General features: G+C 43.6%; 1 protein-coding gene and 1 long non-coding RNA gene across 2 annotated transcripts in view; one reads left to right on the plus strand and one right to left on the minus strand.

Annotated features, from left to right (window-relative positions):
- The window catches only part of LOC139530111 (fatty acid 2-hydroxylase-like), a 38,905-nt gene extending 17,534 nt beyond the window's left edge, over nt 1-21,371 (minus strand). The window contains exon 1 of the mRNA XM_071326211.1: nt 20,591-21,371. Coding sequence (XP_071182312.1) covers nt 20,591-20,872 — 282 coding nt within the window. The 5' untranslated portion in view covers nt 20,873-21,371. The remainder of the gene's footprint in view (nt 1-20,590) is intronic.
- A 243-nt stretch (nt 21,372-21,614) lies between these two features.
- On the plus strand, nt 21,615-23,399 carry LOC139530112 (uncharacterized). The gene is made up of 2 exons (XR_011665953.1): nt 21,615-22,395; nt 23,056-23,399. It is a non-coding gene; the product is annotated as an uncharacterized lncRNA (long non-coding RNA).
- The last annotated feature ends 1,183 nt before the right edge of the window (nt 23,400-24,582 follow it).

Here is a 24,582-nt window from a genome sequence, read left to right on the forward strand (position 1 = left end):
TGGGAGATACTACTACCCATATTGCTACTTCTACAGTATGGGTCTGAGTGTTTCAAGGGAATGGGGGTAATTGTCTCTGGTTGCAGCTGGTGTGGAGGCATGCAGGCTGGGAGAACTGAGCAGTTACATTTTAGTCATTTAGTCAGACAATAGAGCTTCTTCATTCCCGGTCCTCTCAGCCCTACACTGAGAGGAGAGGTGGGGGAGCGAACGGTAATAAGGCACTCTGTGTGTCCTCCATCTAATAGGCTGGGAAGGAGAATTAAGGAAAGAATGAGTGACAAAAAACAAAGGGGATGGACAGAGGAGACCCTAGTCCAGGCTGGTACCATTAGAACAGGGGCCATAGTGTGTTGGTGGGGCACTGGGCGGATGGGCGTGGCAGAAGAAGGCGGGGGCCCGTGGTTTGGGAGGGGAATGCTTGGTTTAGGATGGGGAATTGTGAGTACACAGACAGGCAATATGAACAACTGCCCACCCAGCTGGCTAGAGCCACAGCACAATCCTGCCTTGTATTTTATTCTTTGTCAAGACAAAACCGGCAACCACTGGCGCTCATATAATGGCACAGTACTGGACTAGAAGTAGGCCTACACATAACAGGCTAGTGTTGCTCCTATCCAGAGAGCAGCTCTGATAATGAGTGGGGTGAGTCAATGGCTGAGAAGAGGGAACAGGACACAATCTCAATACATGTTACGTCAAGGCTTTTGTGAGAGATTATGGATGGATAGCTTGTTGTATAAAGGAGTAGTAAGAGAAAGCAGGGAGTTTCTTTTTAACAGTATCAAGCAGATTATTCAAGTGTTTGCCAACAGTTGCTGGGTTTGGCTGTATGGTCATTTCCAATGTGGATACAGGTTCAAAGTTCACAGTCACACTTGGAGTCCTTGAGCCCACACTGGAGGCCGTAATGGTGTAGCCAGAGTAGTTGGGTAACAAGAGGAGACACGACAGACAGACACAATCAGTATTATTCAAGTAACAGTATCACCGGTCATTATGTCACAGCAGGAGGGTGGTGGATTTTGTGTAAGTCAGTTAAAAAAAGGTGTATCCCAGATGTCATCAATAGTTCCATCCCTGGTCACAGTGAAGAGGTCATGTGACTCATCCTGGTTAATGGTTAACCATCACTATCATATCTGTGCCGGGGTACACAGTCGGACGGGCTACAGAGTTTAGAGATAAGTATACTTCCCCTTCGCCACACACATGTACATAAGAACCATTTACTGAGTGTCAATGTCAGATCAGTCTCAATCTCATTCACACATCAGTTAAAATGGCTCTGCTAGAATATGTAAGAGCAGTCTCTCTTACAGATCTCTCTTTCTCTTTCTTTCTTTAATCCCTGAGCCAATTGGGTATGAAACTACCACCTTGTCACGTCTCGACTTCAAGTTACTAATTTCAGCAAGTGGGTAATGAAGTAATTAAAGTTGACTTAATTACTTAATTTAGGTCACTTACAGAACCCACATTCCTTTAAGTCACAACAGTCACCTTGCATAAAAGTCACTTCAGCTGTTTATTAAAGTGTAAAAATGGTCCCATAAAGGATGTTTTAAATGTAGAAATACGTCTGCTATATAACGGAACTGCATGAATGATTCCGTTCAGGGGAGTAACATGTTTTCACAAAACGTTTGACTTTTCATTGTGGAAGACATTGTGGAGAGAAACAGTGACAGGGTGTGGAGGTGTGTGACTCCCTCTCCTCTTCCTCTCCTTACACACACACACACAGGCTAGCAGGATCACTCAGCCTCTCTTAGTAACAAAGCCAGTCAAACCTGACTGGCAAGAAATTAAGATTACTTTCATTCACACACACGCAATCGTGTTCTCTCTCTTTCAGTTGGGCGGATGAGGATGGTACTATAATCAGAGACAAACTGTAGCTGGAGACATTTGGGACCGAGTGTCCTGTTACTACATACACAGAGTATGACAAGAGACTGCCATTATATTACCACAATAAACCAGGAGAACCATGATAGACTTCAAACACGATATGGGCATGATGACCAGTGAGTTTTGACCTAGATTCAGTCTGAGCAGCAGACAACCACAGAAAATCTCTTGACATGGAAACTGGGGAGATTCTTCAATACACAGATTCATAACTAGTGGCAGGTAAAGGTTCATAGCTCACAGATTGGGAAAGCCAGGTGCAAAGGTCTATCCACATGTTCATGTGTGCTAACATATATATCATAAATGACCAGGACAACGCTGATATTAGCATAGGCATAGAAAGATAATTTTATATGTTCTACGTGCTCTTAGCTCAGCATGAGAGAGATTTATCTTCCTCTTAATCACTGATATTGTTGGTTTAAAAGGTGTGTGGATGTGTTTTGGAGAAGAAGAAGTAAGTCATGGAATGATAGGCTCCTGTTCATGCTGACCCAGATGGATTTTCTACTTTGTTAAAAGGGAGAGGTAATAACCTCCCACCCAAGATTACAGTTACTCAGCAATTGCTAAACGACTGATCACCATAGCTTGTCAAGATACGCCTAACATGAGCCAAATGCTGGGCCAGGGTGTGCCTTCAGTCATTCACTCCAAACTTGCTCACCCACCCTTTAATGGTTTGTTTTAGAAAACACGTTTTTGTTATAGCGCTACTACCATTTAGCCATAGGCCGTTTATAAATACACATGACAGAGAATTGGTATTGGGTGGTGCTTGAACAATGAACTTGACTTGGCGTTGAGAGTTAGGTCCTTCCTATATAAATACCAACAGACAGCCTCTAGTATAGTGGCCCTCAAGGCCCTGGAGGCGGAGAGAGGCCTGTGTTAGAAATAAACAGAGCTATGGGAGAAATGACAATGAGAGCTCCTTTTGTCCTCTTAGTGGTTAACAATGGTTAACAACTCACTAACATGAAACTAAACACAACAATTTGTCCTTTGGTTTTATCTCCATTTAATTCATCTGGCCCTGCCCTATTTGTTGTGTTTACGCACCTGTCTACCATTGTGTCTGTCCTTGCTATACAATCTGACCTGTGCAGTGTCCTATTAACTAAACATGTTAGCAAAAACCTATTAGCTAAACAGCTACAGTATATTTTGTAGGGCTGGCAATTGACAGGGTCCACACGATACCATATTATCATGATACTTAGGTGCCGATATGATACGTATTGCGATTCTCACAATTCTATATGTATTGAGATTTGATAGTGCGATTTTATTGTGATTCGATGTTCCAAACATATTGCTGATCATGTCTGCTGCAGAGGGACAAGAGAGAGCAGTGAAAAAGTGAGTTTTGATCAGTGCGATTTTATTGTGATTCGATGTTCCAAACATATTGCTGATCATGTCTGCTGCAGAGGGACAAGAGAGAGCAGTGAAAAAGTGAGTTTTGATCAGTCATGAAAATACGTGCTAAAAACATGTTGGCTCACTATTTAAAAAGTGGCACAGATACAGCCGACTAGTGCAAAAATAATATAACCATAATGTCAAAAATAATATTGCAATATATTGTCAAAAATAATATAACTGGCCTCCCGGGTGGCACAGTGGTCTAGGGCACTGCATCGCAGTGCTAGCTGCGCCACCAGAGTCTCTGGGTTCGCGCCCAGGCTCTGTCGCAGCCGGCCGCGACCGGGAGGTCCGTGGGGTGACGCACAATTGGGCTAGCGTCGTCCGGGTTAGGGAGGGTTTGGCCGGTAGGGATATCCTTGTCTCATCGCGCTCCAGCGACTCCTGTGGCAGGCCGGGCGCAGTGCACGCTAACCAAGGGGGCCAGGTGCACGGTGTTTCCTCCGACACATTGGTGCGGCTGGCTTCCGGGTTGGAGGCGCGCTGTGTTAAGAAGCAGTGCGGCTTGGTTGGGTTGTGCTTCGGAGGACGCTTGGCTTTCGACCTTTGTCTCTCCCGAGCCCGTACGGGAGTTGTAGCGATGAGACAAGATAGTAATTACTAGCGATTGGATACCACGAAAATTGGGGAGAAAAGGGGATAAAATTTATTTAAAAAAAAAATAAAAAATAAAATAAAAAGGAAATATACCTGTATTGATGTTTTCCCCCATCACTAATGAGTTGGTCTGCAATCATACAAAATGATGTCTGTGAGCGAGAAACTGACTATCCCTGGCTCTCCTGATGGGGAGGGGTAAGGAGAATCAGGAGGCTGCAGAGACAAATAAAGCAACAGTGTAGTATGGCATCCCCCACCCCTCAGCACTGCCACAGGCAGCTGTGTCTCTGCCAGCCTTCAGGGCTCCTCATGTGTGGGACTACCCTGCCACACTAGCCAATGACATCCCCCTGGATCTCTCTATATCCTGGTGACGACAGTCTCACCTCTTCAACTCTGCCCCTGCTGCCTCTCCCAGGGGCCCATGCCACATCTTATTGCAATTACTGTGGCAGAGCAGGCCAGCCATCCTCAGACAGGACAGGTGAAACATGCCGGCTGTGTTTGTGTTGCGTCTTAATCAATCGGACCTCACAACCTGTTCTCTCTCCGGCCCTCTCATCATCCTATTCCCTCACCACCCTTTGACTTGAACCAGCAGTTGTAGAGCATTACCTGAGGGACCTACATATGAAGATGTGTGCTAATTGAAGGCTTGTGACAACTGTCTCCATGGAAGCAGAAGCTAAACAACACTAGCATTCACAATGATAAACTTAGGCCAACTACAGCAGATAAAATATACTTTATGGATTAATTCTGCTGTCAAATTACAAAAGGAGATGAGATGGCGGCTTCAAACTGAACGTTTGAGGCGCTCTAGTTTCCACCCCCTCAGTAGCCTGCTGTATAATGCTTGGTCATGTCCCTGGGGATGAGTGACAATAAGGCCTTTGAGAGAAAAAATGTGATTCAGATCCATAAAGAGGAAACATTCCTTCGAGGCTGAGGCACCACCGACTGCCCTCACAAATTCCTCCCAAAAGGTTATCATCAACCCACTGGTGGAGCTTTTTTCTCTCAGAGGGCACTCTGTCCTAAAGAGTTGTGGAGGGCCACATCAGGCCAGACGGCCAACATTCACCATTCACAAAAGCCTATGCATACACACACACACACACATAAAAATACAATACCTTCAGAAAGTATTCACACTCCTTGACTTTTTACACATTTTGTTGTTACAAAGTGGGATTAAAATTGATTAAATTGACGTTTTTTGGTCAACAATCCACACACAATACTTTATAACAGGGCTGCCCAACCCTCTTCCTGGAGATCTACCATCCTGTGGGTTTTCAGTCCAACCCTCTTCCTGGAGATCTACCATCCTGTGGGTTTTCAGTCCAACCCTCTTCCTGGAGATCTACCATCCTGTGGGTTTTCAGTCCAACCCTCTTCCTGGAGATCTACCATCCTGTGGGTTTTCAGTCCAACCCTCTTCCTGGAGATCTACCATCCTGTGGGTTTTCAGTCCAACCCTAATTTAACACACCTGATTCTATTAATTAACTGCTCAACAAGACCTTAACTAGCTGAATCAGATATGCTAAATTAGGGTTGGACTGAAAACCTACAGGACATTAGATCTCCAGGAAGAGGGTTGGACTGAAAACCTACAGGACGGTAGATCTCCAGGAAGAGGGTTGGACTGAAAACATACAGGACAGTAGATCTCCAGGAAGAGGGTTGGACTGAAAACATACAGGACAGTAGATCTCCAGGAAGCGGGTTGGACTGAAAACATACAGGACAGTAGATCTCCAGGAAGAGGGTTGGACTGAAAACATACAGGACAGTAGATCTCCAGGAAGCGGGTTGGACTGAAAACATACAGGACAGTAGATCTCCAGGAAGAGGGTTGGACTGAAAACATACAGGACAGTAGATCTCCAGGAAGAGGGTTGGATTGAAAACATACAGGACAGTAGATCTCCAGGAAGCGGGTTGGACTGAAAACATACAGGACAGTAGATCTCCAGGAAGAGGGTTGGGCAGCCCTGCTCTATAATGTCAAAGTGGATAAAAAATGCTACAATTAAAAAAATATATACAAAAAATAAAACACTAATATATCTTGATTAGATAGGTTTTCAACCCCCTGAGTCATTACATGTTTGTTTTTGGGTAAGTCTCTGAAGCCGTGTTCACATTGGCAGTTTGAAGTGACTCAAAAAGAGACTATTTATTTGCATATCCGATTAGAATCTGTTCTTTTTCCTGCAGTCTGAACAGCCAAAAAGCACATGGAATCGGATATTTCAAGACACATTTCAAACCACCTTTATAGATGGTTTGAAATCCGATACAAATCTGATTCCTGGCCATGTGACATGTGTCTGAATGGTCAAATCTGATTTATTTGCCCTCAAGTGTTTTAGACTGCTATTTGGAATATCTTGTTGCTTGCTAGCTGCTCTGTTGACAGTTTGACAAGAACATGTGGTAACTAACTAGCTTGTTAATTGTTTACAAACAAATGAGTGATTATGCTAGAAAGCTAAACAGCTACCTAGCTAGCTAGTTGACTGCCGTGGCTAGCCAAAAAGGACTCATTTTGAAAGTTGGATCATCTTATCCTTTGAGGCTTTAAAAACGTTCTTACCCTAATGATTTTGAAAATGCAAAGCAACTGAGAAACGTCCATGGCAGGCATTGTTGTTACCTTAGCTTGCTACATAACTTCTGAGTGATAGGAAACACTAGCACCACCACCAATCAGCCTACACCACTGAACACAAACACATCATTACTATGACAACTAGTGTAGCCTTGTCAGAAAATAACTGCTGTCTGAACTAGGGTTGCAAAGGGTCGGAAACTTTCCGGTAAATTTCCAGCATTTTTCTGGAAATTTTCCCTGGAAAGTTAAGCCCTGGAATTTGGGTAATTTTGCTTAAATTCATCAAAAGGTTAGCTTATAACAGTGAATTGTTTTTGTGGGATACACATAAGGCAATTTTAGGTCTTGTGGCATATTTTGGTTAAACTATCCCCAATTCAATGTAATTGCAACCTACTGCATGCACAGTGTAGTCCTCCATCACATGTGCAGTGCACTCTTCCATCACATGTACAGCTGATTCTCAAGATCTTGCACACTAATGAGATGCTATTGAGCCCACACTACTACACTGTCTGGGCCAAGGACTACATGCTTTCTGGTAAGTTTTTATTACAATACTGGGTGGGGTGAATATATTTTATATGACATACATTATTTTTGTTAACTAGTAAATAGTAGCCTACAGCAAAGTGTGTTTACATTATTTCTAACTTGTTAACAATTTCTGCTAGTTAGTTTTTGCTACCATGTGGGTTTTAGCTTGCTTGAGCCTGCTAACTGAGGAGTGTTAATGCACCTGTATCCATACATGTTTCATTTTAAAACATTTATCCTACAAAGGAGTTGTTTAATCTAACTGCTTAACTATTTATCTGTACATGTGTAATGAACACAATGGGAGAGAGAGCTGGATTCAAGTGCAGGGTGCAGTAGGTGTTGATTTGTAATGGACCACAGGAGGAGGCAGGTAGCTGGGTCCAGGGGCAGGCAGAAGGTCATACACAGGGGGTCCAAAAAGGCAATAGTACAGGCAGGGAAAAGGCTAGTAACGTCGTCCGGGAGATCAGGCAATAGGTTGATAACAGGAAATCCGATAAGCTAAGTACAGGCAGGGAATAGGCAAAAGGCGTCATTAGTGAGGCAGGCAAAAACTATCATACACGGGCGGATTAAATTGCTGGGAAAAACAGAGCTCCGAATAGAAGTGTGTCACAAAACAAACAATACCTCACAATGATGAGGTGCAAAGAACTGAACTAAATAGTGTGTGATAATGACATACAGGTGTGTGAACAGGTGATCAGAATTCAGGTGATTGGGATCTGGAGAGTGAGCTGCGTTCAGGGGATGCATGTGTTTGAGAGTGTGAGTTGGAAGCAGACGTTACAACATGGAATTGTATGTTGTTTTTTTACTCATCTTTACAGGAAAATGCCATGGGCACTATCTGATGTGTGAAGACATTTCACTGCAGCTAATGTAGAAGGAAGCTGTGTTCATTTGCAAATACTGTGCCAAATCATATGTGAAGAATACAACAAAGATGCAGAATCATCTGGCCAAGTGCATAAAGTTCCCTCAGCGCTCACAACAAGCAACCTCTGACAAAAGTCCCTCTACTTCGATTCGAGGTGAAAATGATGAAGCAGACACCTTATCGATTGCAACATCCCACGGTCCTCCTGGAGTCAGAAGTGTTTTTGACTCAATGAAGGAATGTAGTCAGATAAATTCTGATGAATGTCTTGCTCGAGCTGTGTATGCAACTGGTTCACCTCTGATGCTCACAGGCAATGTTTATTGGAAGAGATTTCTGAATGTTCTTTGCCCCTCCAACCAGTCCTGCTTTATCTACTCATTTGCTAGATGCAGAGTTCAATCGAGTTCAAGTGAAGGTCCAGCAAATCATAGAGAAAGCAGAATGTATTGCAATCATCTCTGATAGGTGGTCGAATGTTTGTGGGCAAGGAATAATTAACTACATCCTCTCCATCCCTCAACCAGTATTCTACAAGAGCACAGACACAAGGGACAACAGACACACCGGTCTCTACATTGCAGATGAGCTGAAGGCAGTCATCAATGACCTTGGACCATCGAAGGTATTTGCACTGGTGACAGACAATGCTGCAAACATGAAGGGCACATTGGTCTAAAGTGGGAGTCCTACCCTCACATCATTGGCTATGCATTGGCTATGCTGCTCATGCATTGAATCTGCTCCTCAAGGACATCATGGCACTGAAAACAATGGATACACTCAACAAGAGAACAAGAGAGCCAAGGAAATGGTTAGGTATGTGAAGGGTCATCAAGTTATAGCAGCAATCTACCTCACCAAGCAAAGTGAGAAGAATAAGAGCACCACATTGAAGCTGCCCAGCAACACCCATTGGGGTGGTGTTGTCATCATGTTTGACAGTCTCCTGGGGGGAAGGAGTCTTTCCAAGAAATGACCATATCACAGTCTGCCGATATGGACAGCCCCATCAAGAGGATCCTCCTGGATGATGTATTTGGGAGAGAGTGGTAAGCAGCCTGAAACTCCTGAAACCTATAGCAGTAGCCATTGCACGGATTGAGGGAGACAATGCCATCCAGTCTGATGTTCAGACTGTAAGAGAAGAGAAGAAATCCGTACTGCCCTGCCCACTTCACTGTTGCTCCAAGCAGAGGAAACCGCAGTTCTGAAATACATCAAAAAGCGTGAAGACTTTTGGCTGAAGCCCATGCACGCCGCAGCATACATGTTGGACCTCAAGTATGCTTGCAAGAGCCACCTGTCTGGTGCAGAGATCAACAAGGCCTATGGCGTCATCACTACCGTGTCTCGCCACCTTGGCCTGGATGGGGGAAAGGTTCTTCGCAGTCTGGCGAAGTACACTTCCAAGCAAGGGATTTGGGATGGTGATACAATATGGCAGTCGTGCCAACATATCTCATCAGCCAACTGGTGGAAGGGACTTTGTGGATCTGAGGCTCTTTCCCCTGTTGCCTCCATCATCCTCCAAATCCCACCAACATCAGCCTCCTCAGAGCGCAACTGGTCCTTCCTTAAATGGTATTAATATTCATTTGCATATATTTCCGATAATTCCCATATATTCCCACAGAAAGTTTCCACCTCTGAATATTCCCCAAAAATGTGCAACCCTAGCCTGAATACACACAAATTCGATTTGGTCACTTGTAGCTTGCTGTTTGGACAGTCAGTAGTCCTAAACAGATTTGAAAACCGAAACTGGTTTGAGCATTTAGTTCAAGAAATAGAGTTAAGAAAATATTTACTAAATAAACTAAAGTAAAAAATAAAAGGCTATATACAGGGGGTACTGGTACCGAGTCAATGTGCGTGGGGTACAGGTTAGTCGAGGTAATTTGTAAAGTGCCTATGCATAGATAATAAACAGTGAGTAGAAGCAGTGTAAAATGAAAGGGGGGGTCAATGTAAATAGTCTGGGTGGCCCTCCTTTTCCTATAGTCCACGATCAACTCTTTTGTATTGCTCACATTGAGGGAGAGGTTGTTGTCCTGGCACCCCACTGCCAGGTCTCTAACCTCCTCCCTATACGCTGTCTCATCGTTGTCGGTGATCAGGCCTACCACTTTTGTGTCGTCAGCAAATTTAAGGATGGTGTTGAAGTCGTGCTTGGCCATGCAATCGTTGGTGAACGGGTTGTACAAGAGGGGACTAAACACGCACCCCTGAGGGGCCCCAGTGTTGAGGATCAGCGTGGCAGATGTGTTGTTGCCTACCCTTATCACCTGGGGGCGGCCCGTCAGGAAGTCCAGGATCCAGTTTCAGTGGGAGGTGTTTAGTCCAAGGGTCCTTAGCTTAGTGATGAGCTTTGTGGGCACTATAGTGTTGACTACGCTGAGCTGTAGTCAATGAACAGCATTCTCACATAGGTGTTCCTTTTGTCCATGTGGGAAAGGGAAGTGTGAAGTGCGATTCAGATTGCGTCATCTGTGGATCTGTTGGGGCGGTATGCAAATTGGAGTGGGTCTAGGGTGTCCGGCATGATGGTGTTGATGTGAGCCATGACCGGCCTTTCAAAGCACTTTATGGCTACAGACGTGAATGGTTCAGGCGGTAATCATTCATGCAGGTTACCTTCGCTTTCTTGGGCACAGGGACTATGGTGGTCAGTTTGAAACATGTAGGTATTACAGACTCGGTCAGGGAGAGGTTGAAAATGTCAGTGATGACACTTACCAGTTGCTCCGCGCATGCTTTGAGTACACGTCCTGGTAATCCGTTTGGCCCTGCGGCTTTGTGAATGTTGACCTGTTTAAAGGTCTTGCTCACATTGGCTACGGTGAGCGTGATCACACAGTTGTCTGGAACAGCTGGTGCTCTCATGCATGCTTCAGTGTTGCTTGCCTCGAAGCGAGCATAAAAGGCATTTAGCTCGTATGGTAGGCTCGCGTCACTGGGCAGCTCACTGCTGGGTTTCCCTTTGTAGTCCGTAATAGTTTTCAAGCCCTGCCACATCTGACAAGTGTCAGAGCCAGTGTAGTAGGATTCAATCTTAGTCCTGTATTGATGCTTTGCCTGTTTGATGGTTCGTCTGAGGGAATAGCAGGATTTCTTTAAGCATCCGGATTAGTGTCCCGCTCCTTGAAAGCGGTAGCTCTAGCCTTTAGCTCGGTGTAGATGTTGCCTGTAATCCATGGCTTCTGGTTGGGGTATGTACGTACGGTCACTGTGGGGACAACGTTGTAGATGCACTTATTGATGAAGCAGGTGACTGAGGTGGTATACTCCTCAATGCCATTGGAGGAATCCCGGAACATATTCCAGTCTGTGCTAGCAAAATAGTCCTGTAGCGTAGTATTCGCGTCATCTGACCACTTCCGTATTGAGTAAGTCACTGGTACTTCCTGCTATAGTTTTTGCTTGTAAGCAGGAATCAGTAGGATAGAATTATGGTCAGATTTGCCAAATGGAGGGTGAGGGAGAGCTTTGTATGCGTCTCTGTGTGTGGAGTAAAGGTGGTCTAGAGTTTTTTTTGCTCTGGTTGCACATGTGACATGCTGGTAGAAATGAGGTAAAATGGATTTAAGTTTGCCTGCATTGAAGTCCCCGGCCACTAGGAGCGCCGCCTCTGGCTGAGTATTTTCTTGTTTGCTTATGGCCTTATACAGCTCGTAGAGTGCGGCCTTAGTGCCAGCATCGGTTTGTGGTGGTTAATAGACGGCTACGAATAATATAGATGAGAACTCTCTTAGTAGATATTGTGCTCTACAGCTTATTATGAGGTATTCTACCTCAGGCGAGAAATACCTTGAGACTTCTTTAATATTAGACATTGCGCACCAGCAGTTATTGACAAATAGACACACACCCCCGCTCCTCATCTTACTAGACGTAGCTGCTCTGCCCTGCCAATGCACGGAAGCCAGCCAGAAGCCAGATTAGTGTATTTTCCTTTTCTCATACACACAAGATGTGCTGTCCAGTATGTTGTAGCCTAATGCCACTCTGAGTAGCCAAACCGAGAGCAACAAAACAGGGTTGGGGTCAAGAGGCACATCGCCAAACTCTTGTTTATACTACCAGCACTATAATCAATACAAAACCCTGACAGCACTGTAAACACAAGTCTGTCAATTGAAACTGAACCCAATGTTTTGAATTGATATGTGATAAAATAAGACTTTGACACAGAGGAGAATGCCATACTTAGGCATAAAGACTTGCATAAGGGAGAAGTTCAGTGTTTAACTGTGGTTAACAGGATCAATAGAGTGACAGTGTTTAACTGTAGTAAACAGGATCAAGGCAGTGACAACCACATGCATCCCTTGCCCCCTCTCCGCAACACTCACACTTTATGATGGGGTTGTAGAGGTAGCAACAGTTTCCAAAAGTCAGAGTCGACCAATGAAACTTAGTGTTATAAGTAGTGATGCACCGATATTACATTTTTGGCCGATACCGGTATCCGATATTTTCCTTGACAAAAAAACAATACCGATAACCAATATTTTAAATTTTTGCGGCCTTTTAACTATTCTAGTACAGTTAAATAGTTAATACACACACGGACGCAGAGGTCTACGGCACTGCATCTCAGTGCAAGATGCGTCACTACAGTCCCTGGTTCGAATCCAGGCTGTATCACATCCAGCTGTGATTGGGAGTCCTATAGGGCGGCGCACAATTGGCCCAGCATCGTCTGGGTTTGGCCGGTGTAGGCCGGCATTGAAAATAAGAATTTGTTCTTAACGAACTTGCCCAGTTAAATAAAGTTTACACACACCACACTGACCAAAACGTTATTTTGTTGGCATTTACATATGTAACCATTACCAGTAAAACATCATCAAAACCTATTTCTTTCACTTACTTGCTGTGCTGTTTCATTGTTAATTTGTTCAGTCGTTTCATTCTCAACCAGGATTTCATGTCAAACAGTGAAGTTTCAGCTGTCTGTTTGTCCGTGGCCTCTCTTCCTCGGTGCGCACTGTCACTGTGTCCATTTCCATCTTGTCCAGCTGTGTATGTAACAGTTCAAGTAAACCCTGTTTTTTGTCTGCATCAAAGTAGAGGACAGTAATGAGAGAATGCCCCGAATCACTTGTTCACAGCCTGTCTGCAGTTTTTTTGAGCAGGCGTTTCAATGCCATGACAGAGGGTATCACATCTGCTGCAGGCGCAGTTGATGAGCTTATTTCTCGAGTCAGTTGTTCAAATGGAGCTAGCTAGTGTGTTCATGTTTCCAAGTTTCAAACATGTTCTCAAATGCCATTGAAATGGCAGCAGCGGTATGACAACCAGCACATTCATGAGCATGAAATACGACTTTACTCAGTACGAAATCCTCGACGACCCACTGTGCTGTCAGACTCAGCATGCTCATGGGGCTGATATCGCTGGTCCAATTGTCAGTCGTGAAGCCAATAGCAGTAACACTATTACTGTGTAACTCCGGTAGGGCAACATCTGCGCACTTGAATGGCAATTCAACGGCTCAGACACGAGACGCATGTGGCAGGGTCTAAAGGCAATCACGGACTACAAAAGGAAAACCAGCCACGTCTTGCTCCCGGGCAAACTAAACACCTTCTTTTCCCGCTTTGAGGAGAATACAGTGCCACCAGCGCGGCCCACTACCAAGGTCTGTGGGCTCTCCTTCTCTGTGGCCTACGTGAGTAAGACATTTAAACGTGTTAACCCTCGCAAGGCTGCCGGCCCAGACAGCATCCCTAGCAGCATCCTCAGAGCATGCGCAGACCAACAGGCTGGTATGTTTACGGACATATTCAACTTCTCCCTATCCCAGTCTGTTGTCCCCACATGCTTCAAGATTTTTTTATTTTATTTTATTTAACCTTTATTTAACCAGGTAGGCAAGTTGAGAACAAGTTCTCATTTACAATTGCGACCTGGCCAAGATAAAGCAAAGCAGTTTGACACATACTACAACAACAGAGTTACACATGGAGTAAAAACAAACATACAGTCAATAATACAGTAGAAAAATAAATCTATATACAATGTGAGCAAATGAGGTGAGATAAGGGAGGTAAAGGCAAAAAAGGCCATGGTGGCGAGGTACATACAATATAGCAAGTAAAACACTGGAATGGTAGATTTGCAGTGGAAGAATGTGCAAAGTAGTAGGAGCAAAATAAATACATAAATAAATACAGTAGGGGAAGAGGTAGTTGTTTGGGCTAAATTATAGATGGGCTATGTACAGGTGCAGTAATCTGTGAGCTGCTCTGACAGCTAGTGCTTAAAGCTAGTGAGGGAGACAAGTGTTTCCAGTTTCAGAGATTTTTGTAGTTCGTTCCAGTCATTGGCAGCAGAGAACTGGAAGGAGAGGAGGAAAGGAGGAATTGGCTTTGGGGGTGACCAGAGAGATATACCTGCTGGAGTGCGTGCTACAGGTGGGTGCTGCTTTGGTGACCAGCGAGCTGAGATAAGGAGGGACTTTATCTAGCAGGGTCTTGTAGATGACCTGGAGCCAGTGGGTTTGGCGACGAGTATGAAGCGAGGGCCAGCCAACGAGAGCGTACAGGTCGCAGTGGTGGGTAGTATATGTGGCTTTGGTGACAAAACGGATGGCACTGTGATAGACTGCATCCAATTTATTGAGTAGGGTATTGGAGGCTATTTTGTAAATGACATCGCCGAAGTCGAGGATCGGTAGGATGGTCAGATTTACGAGGGTATGTTTGGCAGCATGAGTGAAGGATGCTTTGTTGCGAAATAGGAAGCCAATTCTATCTTTAACTTTGGATTGGAGATGTTTGATGTGAGTCTGGAAGGAGAGTTTACAGTCTAACCAGACACCTAGGTATTTGTAGTTGTCCACATAATCTAAGTCAGACCGTCCAGAGTAGTGATGCTGGACGGGTGGTCAGGTGCAGGCAGCGATCGGTTGAAGAGCATGCATTTAGTTTTACTTGTATTTAAGAGTGGTTGGAGGCCACGGAAGGAGAGTTGTATGGCATTGAAGCTCGTCTGGAGGGTTGTTAACACAGTGTCCAAAGAAGTGCCAAAAGTATACAGAATGGTGTCGTCTGCGTAGAGGTGGATCAGAGACTCACCAGCAGCAAGAGCGACATCATTGATGTATATAGAGAAGAGAGTCGGCCCAAGAATTGAACCCTGTGGCACCCCCATAGAGACTGCCAGAGGCCCGGACAACATTACAGGCACTCCGATTTGACACACTGAACTCTATCAGAGAAGTAGTTGGTGAACCAGGCGAGGCAATCATTTGAGAAACCAAGGCTATTGAGTCTGCCGATGAGGATGTGGTGATTGACAGAGTCGAAAGCCTTGGCCAGGTCAATGAATACGGCTGCACAGTATTGTTTCTTATCGATGGCGGTTAAGCTATCGTTTAGGACCTTGAGTGTGGCTGAGGTGCATCCATGACCAGCTCTGAAACCAGATTGCATAGTGGAGAAGGTGCGGTGGGATTCGAAATGGTCGGTAATCTGTTTGTTGACTTGGCTTTCGAAGACCTTAGAAAGGCAGGGCAGGATAGATATAGGTCTGTAGCAGTTTGGGTCAAGAGTGTCCCCCCCTTTGAAGAGGGGGATGACCGCAACTGCTTTCCAATCTTTGGGAATCTCAGACGACACGAAAGAGAGGTTGAACAGGCTAGTAATAGGGGTTGCAACAATTTCGGCAGATAATTTTAGAAAGAAAGGGTCCAGATTGTCTAGCCCGGCTGATTTGTAGGGGTCCAGATTTTGCAGCTCTTTCAGGACATCAGCTGACTGGATTTGGGAGAAGGAGAAATGGGGAAGGCTTGGGCGAGTTGCTGTGGGGGGTACAGTGCTGTTGACCGGGGTAGGGGTAGCCAGGTGGAAAGCATGGCCAGCCATAGAAAAATGCTTATTGAAATTCTCAATTATAGTGGATTTATCGGTGGTGACAGAGTTTCCTATCTTCAGTGCAGTGGGCAGCTGGGAGGAGGTGCTCTTATTCTCCATGGACTTTACAGTGTCCCATAACTTTTTTGAGTTTGTGTTGCAGGAAGAACATTTCTGCTTGAAAAAGCTAGCCTTGGCTTTTCTAACTGCCTGTGTATATTGGTTTCTAACTTCCCTGAAAAGTTGCATATCAGGGAGGTTGTTCGATGCTAATGCAGAACGCCACAGGATGTTTTTGTGTTGGTTAAGGGCAGTCAGGTCTGGAGAGAACCATGGGCTATATCTGATCCGAGTTCTAAAATTTATTGAATGGGGCATGCTTATTTAAGATGGTGAGGAAGGCATTTAAAAAAAATAACCAGGCATCCTCTACTGATGGGATGAGGTCAATATCCTTCCAGGATACCCGGGCCAGGTCGATTAGAAAGGCCTGCTCGCTGAAGTGTTTCAGGGAGCGTTTGACAGTGATGAGTGGAAGTCGTTTGACCGCTGACCCATTACAGATGCAGGCAATGAGGCAGTGATCGCTGAGATCTTGGTTGAAAACAGCAGAGGTGTATTTAATAAAGAGCAAGTTGGTTAGGATGATATCTATGAGGGTGCCCGTGTTTACGGCTTTTGGGTGGTACCTGGTAGGTTCATTGATAATTTGTGTGGGATTGAGGGCATCAAGCTTAGATTGTAGGATGGCTGGGGTGTTAAGCATTCCCAGTTTAGGTCACCTAGCAGCACAAGCTCTGAAGATAGATGGGGGGCAATCAGTTCACATATGGTGTCCAGAGCACAGCTGGGGGCAGAGGGTGGTCTATAGCAGGCGGCAACAGTGAAAGACCTGTTTTTAGAGAGGTGGATTTTTAAAAGTAGAAGTTCAAATTGTTTGGGTACAGACCTGGATAGTAGGACAGAACTCTGTAGGCTATCTCTGCAGTAGGTTGCAACACCGCCCCCTTTGGCCATTCTATCTTGTCTGAAAATGTTGTCTGAGTCGCGTTGTACAAAACTGGCGATAGCTTTTTGAGCTAAAGGATAGCTGATGACCGCCAACCGTGGTTAGCTGAATACTAACGTTAGCCAGTGAACTGGCTAACTTCTGGCTAGCTTCTGTTGTGGATTTCAGATTTGAGGTGAAAAATACTTTTTACAAATTAATTGGTGAGGCAGATTGCAGGAGAGTGTTTTGAAGTTGAGTTTTTAGAAGAAAAAAATATGAAAAGATATGCGAAGAAAATATGTAAATATATATATACACGGGACACGACAAGTCGAGGACAAAGGACGTCTGACTGCTATGCCATCTTGGAATGAGAAGATGGCCACCATTGCATTCTTGGGTACAGGAACAAAGGTAACTGAACGAAATGACTATCGCTCTGTAGCACTCAATTCTGTCATCATGAAGTGCTTTGAGAGACTAGTCAAGGATCATATCCCCTCCACCTTACCTGTCACCCTAGACCCACTTCAATTTGCTTACCGCCCCAATAGGTTCACAGACGATGCAATCGCCATCACACTGCCCTATCCCATCTGGACAAGAGGAATACCTACGTAAGAATGCTGTTCATTGACTACAGCTCAGAATTCAACAACATAGTGCCCTCCAAGCTCATTATTAAGCTTGATGCCCTGGGTCTCAACCCCGCCCTGTGATATTGGGTCCTGGACATCCTGACGGGGCGTCCCCAAGTGGTGAAGGTAGGAAACAACATCTCCACTTCGCTGATCCTCAACACTGGGGCCCCACAAGGGTGCGTGCTCATCCCCCTCCTGTACTTCCTGTTCACCCATGACTGCATGGCCATGCACGCCTCCAACTCAATCATCAAGTTTGCAGACGACACAACAGTAATAGGCTTGATTACCAACAACGACGAGACAGCCTACAGGGAGGAGGTGAGGGATCTGAGTGTGGTGTCAGGAAAATAACCTCTCACTCAACGTCAACAAAACAAAGGAGATGATTGTGGACTTCAGGAAATAGCAGAGGGAGCACCCCCCATCCAAATCTATGGGACAGCATTGGAGAAGGTGGACAGTTTTAAGTTCCTCGGCGTACACATCAAGGACAAACTGAAATGGTCCACCCACACAGACAGTGTGGTGAAGAAGGCGCAACAGTGCCTCTTCAACCTCAAGAGGCTGAAGAAATGTGGCTTGTCACCTAAAACCCTCAAACTTTTACAGATGCACAATTGAGAGCATCCTGTCGGGCTGTATCACCACCTGGTACGGTAACTGCACCGCCTACAACCAATGGGATCTCCAGAGGGTGATCATCAAGGACAACAACCACCCGAGTGACTGCCTGTTCACCCCGCTACCATCCAGAAGGCAAGGTCAGTACAGGTGCATCAAAGCTAGTACCGATAGACTGAAAAACAGCTTCTATCTCAAGGCCATCAGACTGTTAAACAGCCATCACTAGCACAGAGAGGCTGCTGCCTACAGACAGACTTGAAATCATTGGCCACTTTAATAAATGGACCACTAGTCACTTTAATAATGCCACTTTAATAATGTTTACATATCTTGCATTGCTCATCTCATATGTATATACTGTATTCTATACTATTTATTGCATGTTAGCCTATGCAGCTCCATCCCTAATCATCCACATACTTATATATTCTTATTCCATTCCTTTACTTAGATTTGTGTGTATTAGGTATCTGTTGTTGAATTGTTAGATATTACTTGTTAGATATTGCTGCACTGTCGGGACTAGAAGTACAAGCATTTCACGACACTCGCAATAACATCTGCTTACCATGTGTATGTGACCAATAACATTTGATTTGATTTCAATACAAAACCTAGGGGGCTCATGGTTCTCACCCCCTTCCATTCACTTACACAGTAATTATGACAACATCCAGAGGATGTACTCCAACCTATCAGAGCTCTTGCAGCATGAACTGACATGTCCATCCCATCAAAGCATCAGAGAATGAATCTAGTACTGAAATCATAAGCTACAGCTAGCTAGCCCTGCAGTGCATAAAATGTGGTGATAGATGACTCAGAGAAAGACAATAGCTGAACAGTTTTTAACAAATTAATTTCTTCAAAAATGATAGAGAAGCAAGAGAGTGAGAGAACTATATTTCGTCTTGTTTTTCACTTTCACTTTCTTTGCCAGCAAATGCAGCTAGCTAGCTAGTTTAACATACTCAAACACCCAGCTCAATCAGAGGGATGCTATATTAGCTAGCTGGCTATGACTATCCAACACAACACTTGAACTCTTCCAAGTCAAGGTAAGCTTTTGGTTTTACAAATGTATTGCCATCGGGCCCACCGGTGTAAGTGCTAAACTGCTTACTGACTGTACACTAACGTTACTGTATAATTGTAGCGGGTTTACTAACGCTTTAGTTCTATTAGCTATGTTGACTAGGACGTAACTTTAGCTAATATGGTGACAACGAGGTAGGCTGTGTGTAGCGGTTATGACATGGTTTGGCTTGGAAAGTTTTTTTTGCCTTATTGCATACAGCTGATGTGTTGTGCATTGAAGTCCACAAGCGAAGGGAAAAGGTTTGAGGAGGAGAGCGCGCAGATGCGAGAAGGAATACAACGTGGCTGCTATAAAAGTGAACTGGGTTTATGTCCGATCAGGGGTGTATTCATTTAGCCGATTCTGTTGAAAAACGTTTCTTAAACAGAAGCAAACGGAATGAAACGGGAATAAACATACCTGAATTTGTTCAATAGAAACTCTTGTTTGCAACTGTTGAACTAATGATTACACCCTAGTGTAATCAAGTATGCAAGGCGGTATTGAATGTGTCACTGTCTGTCACCTTAAATCTTTCTCTCGACCTGTGTACACCTACATTGTAAACTTTCATTCATAGGCTAGGTTGTAGCAACCACAGGATGGGTATAGGGAAAATTAGAGTATCATGTAGTAGCCTAAACCTATCAATGTTACATTGAACTGGATGAATGGAATATGAATGACAGTCATCCAATATGCTGTAATAGAAAAGGCCATGCTCATGAAAAAAAGAAAATTGTCTGCCTTCAACTTAAACAGCACCGACCGCCACTGACTAGCATGTAGCCTACAACCATTATTGTAATGGAAAGTTTCTCCCAAATCCACTGACTGTGTTAATAGGCATATTGTTGTGCCATCATCATCTCCTATTTGTAAACCACATGCATGTGGTTTACAAATAGGGGCAATGTGAGATTGTTGTTAGATGCAAATAGGCAATGTGTCTCAAATCAGATGTGAAAATCACACCGCCATGTACATCGTCTTAATTTACTGTAGTCTACTTTCAAGCCATAAGACTGCTGAACAACTAATCAAATGGGCACCCGGACTATTTCCATTGACCCCCTTTGTTTTACACTGCTGCTACTCGCTGTTTATTATCTATGCAGTCACTTTACAAATTACCTCGACTAACCTGTAGCCTCGTTATTGTTATGTACATTTATTGTGTTTATTTTTGATTGTTTCGATTTTCTTTTACTTTAGTTTATTTAGTAAATATTATATTAACTATATTGTTTGAACTGCATTGTTGGTTATTAAGGGCTTGTAAATAAGCATTTGTTGTATGTGGCGCGTGTGACAAATACAATTTGATTTGATTCGATAAGAAACTATGCTTGGGTTACATTTTAGAGTAGGCTACCAGAGCAGAGTATTATAGCCCGTACCTGTGTTTCATCGGCGTTACTGTCTGTTTCCAGCTCTCCGATGTAGTACTGTTCCATCCACCGCCGTGCGTTCTCGGAATGGCGGTGCGGGGGTCCCTCCATCTCCAGGCTGATATCACTCCCTGACCTGTGTAATATTAGAGCCTCTCCACCCGGGTGCATTCGAAGGAATCCCGTCACATCATAAACCTTCGTCCCCAATAATACCCAACATGAGTATTTTGTGCAATGACGGGCTACCTCCATCTCAGAGAAAAACCGAGGGGACACCAATGGAGACATTGCGATGTTGAATTGTCCACAAAACAAAGCATAAACTAAAGGAGCGCGTAAAGACCCCCTGGCCGACTGACCGCGTACTAACTTCTACTTCATTTCTCAGCCCTGACTGAGCTTACTCGACCAACTCATTAGCATATCATTAATTATTCATCGCTCAAGACTGCTCAAAGCTGCCTTTCATCTGCCTTTTGCTTGCTCTGCAAATTCACAGCGCTCTAGCTTCTTTTTTACCCCCAATGTTTACAGCTATGAGATCATTATTGCATTGTTAATTCATGTTTAGATGTGGTTGAGATCAAATAAAAACGAACTTTTTAAACTAGTCTAATAGAGAACCTGTTAAACATGCGTGTTATTTCCTCATGGGCGTAGTTCTGTTTGATGTGTGGGCGCCTCTCAATATCAATAACCTGTATTAGGGGTCACCAACCGGTCGATCGCGATCGATCATCTAGGTATTCCCAGTCGATCACCAAACATTTCTGTAGAAAAGCCGACGATAAAGGCTTGAGCTCCTTTATTACTAGATTTTTTATTTATTCGACTTTGCGCTTTTGCCTTTACGTGCACTTGATTCAGAAACCCTGTGCGCCGAAAAGGCAGTGTTTCCATTTTGAACCATTTCATTTGTCTGAACTGAAGGGACAAACTCCGCCTACCCGGCCGACACTGAGAGCTGTGCGTAAATCAAGTGTGCCTACTGCTCTGGACAATCTGATAGCTCAAATCACCGTGCCTAGTACTCCACAGCAAAGTTTGATACATGCCTACATGAGATTTAGTCACTTTTAAAACTATGACCATAGAGAAACTATCAAAGATTACAGCAAAGAGCTGTATGTTTAAGTCTTTATTCAGCACTGTCAACACTGTTTTTATAAAACATACTCCTGACTCTCGCGCTGCAGCTGCACTGAATTAGTAGCCACGTGTATCGGAATACCTGCATTTTTATTATTAGCAGTTCGTCGTCTATTTTAATTTCGATAAATATTTCACTTTCTCTGGTCAAATGAGCAACGTGAATTTGTGCATGAGTCGGAAATAATGCGGTGCGACTCGAGGTCTGTCTACCTGAGGGGAGATTTTGACCATTCTCTTTCTTGTATAGTTTTTGACACCCCTTTCCCGACACACACACACACACCGGCACTCATGCTTATTGTCATTTATTAGGTCTCTCTTAAAAGGGCCTTGGGGTTGTTTGGGCATCGTTGAGTGGCAAGGGACAGTGTGACGTTTACTAGTATTGTGCGTGCGTCTTGCTACTACCGAGGAGAGAAAGTTGGAGGGACCAGTCCTCAAACTCTCAAGGAAGATGTCGTTACCCTCTTCCGTAGTACGGTACAAATGCACTCGATAAGTTGCACAGGTTGTAAACGTTTCTCATTTTCAGGGGCCACTTTCTTTCATTTGAGAAGCTAAGAAATTCGTCAAACTGGCCCACGTGGAGCTGACAAACAACTTACGTTTATTGATATGCACACCATCAGTAGCACTTATGTATGTTCTGCTCCAAATCTGTGAGTACTCCTGTTTTCATATTTATACTGCCATTTATTAAACTTTAAAGTACATTTTCATGTAAATAGTTCATGGGTACATGTTGATTATTTTGTGCATTTTCCAGGAGCTTTCTCAATTGTCTTGTTTAAAGAGATCAGGGGAAATGTTTCCAGTTTAATCCATATTGGTTTAAATGGGTTTCTGGTTTTTTTCTTCCCTCTGGAAAATCAGCTGTTAATATTAAATAAATACTCATAAATGCATTATTTATTTTGTCATTTGTTATTGTGTACTTTTATTACTGTGTTTTGCTGTATTATGTTGTATAATCACATTCCGGTGTAAAAACCAAAAAAAAAATTAAGTGTGGGAAAAGGAAATTCACCAGCACCACAAGGTGTACCCATGCTCTACCAAGGTTTTCCAGCACACAGCTTTGACCTACTACAGTGATTATGTTGGTCTATTGTACTTCCAACAATAAGTAGGCAGATTGCTTAGGATTCAAACAGCCTAATTCTGTCACACCCTGATTTGTTTCACCTGTCTTTGTGCATGTCTCCACCCTCCTCCAGGTGTCGCCCATCTTCCCCATTATATTTATACCTGTGTTCTCTTGTCAGTTTTTGTTTCATCAAGCCTACCAGTGTTTTTCCTGTGCTCCTGTCTTTCTCTAGTCCCTGTTTTCTGGGTTTTTACCATTCTGCCTGCCCTGAGCCTGCCTGCCGTTCTGTACCTTTCTGACTCTGCTCTGGATTACTGACCTCTGCCTGCCCTTGACCTGTCGTTTGCCTGCCCCCCTGTTTTTGTAATAAACTTTTGTTACTTCGAAACTGTCTGCATCTGGGTCTTCTCCTGAGCCTTGACAACTTCATACTCTTCAGAGGGACTTTACAGTGACCTGCTATTAAAATAATGTATGAATTTAAAATTAATTACATTAAGATTTTTTGTCACTGATCTACATATAATAGCACAATGTCAAAGTAGAATTGTTTTATTAAAAATGTAAAAGCTGAAATATCTTGAGTAAATAATTATTCAACCCCTTTTATGGTAATCATACATAAGTTAAAGAATAAATATGTACTTTACAAATCGCATTAAGTTGCATGGATTCATTCTGTGTTCAATATTGGTGGATAACATGACTTTTGAATAACTACCCCATCTGTTCTCCACACATACAATCATCTGTAAAGTCCCTCAACCAGTGAATTTCAAGCACAGATTCAACCACAAAGACCAGGAAGGTTTTTCAATGCCTCACAAAGACATGCATCTATTGGTAGATAAAAATTAAAAGCAGACACTGAATATCGTTTTGACCATGGTGAAGTTGTTAACTAGGCTTTGGGTTGTGTGTCAATGCACCCAGTCACTAGAAAGATACAAGCGTCCTTCCTAACTCAGTTGCCGGAGAGGAAGGAACCTGTTCAGGGATTTAACCATGAGGACAATAGTGATTTTCAAATAGTTAGAGTTTAATGGTTGCGATATGAGAACTGAGGCTGGATCAACAACATTGTAGTTCATCCAAAATACCAACCTAAATGGCAGAGTGAAAATAAGTAAACCTCTACCACATAAAAATATTCCAAAACATGCATCCTGTTAGCAACAATGCACTTAAGTAATACTGCAAAAAAATTGGCAAAAAATGAACTTTTTGTCCTGAATACAAAGCGTTATGTTTGGGGCAAATCCCAAACGTATCACTCTTCATATTTTCAAGCATGGTGGTGGCTGCATCATATTATGGGTATGCTTGTCATCGCAAGGACTAGGGAGTATTTTTAGATACAAAGAAACAGTATACAGCTTTAAGCACAGGTAAAATCCTAGAGAAAAACCTGGTTTAGTCTGCTTTCCAACGGTTGCTTACCAAGACGACATTGAATGTTCCTTAGTGGCTTGGCTACAGTTTTGACTTAAATCGGGCTTGAAAATATATGGCAAGACTTAATGGTTGTCTAGCAATGATAAACAATCAATAATTGAAAAAATAATTATGAGCAAATGTTGTACAATCCAGGTGTGCAAAGCTCTTAGAGACACCCAAAAAGACTCACAGCTGTAATCGTCGCCAAAAGCGCTTCTACAAAGTATTGACTCAGTGGTGTGAATTCTTATGGAAATTTTATATTTCTGTTGTTCAATTTCAAAAGATTTGCTAACTTTTCAAAAAACATGTTTTCACTGTC

The sequence above is a fragment of the Salvelinus alpinus genome, chromosome 9 (genome assembly GCF_045679555.1).
Source record: "Salvelinus alpinus chromosome 9, SLU_Salpinus.1, whole genome shotgun sequence".
Classification (NCBI taxonomy): domain Eukaryota; kingdom Metazoa; phylum Chordata; class Actinopteri; order Salmoniformes; family Salmonidae; genus Salvelinus; species Salvelinus alpinus.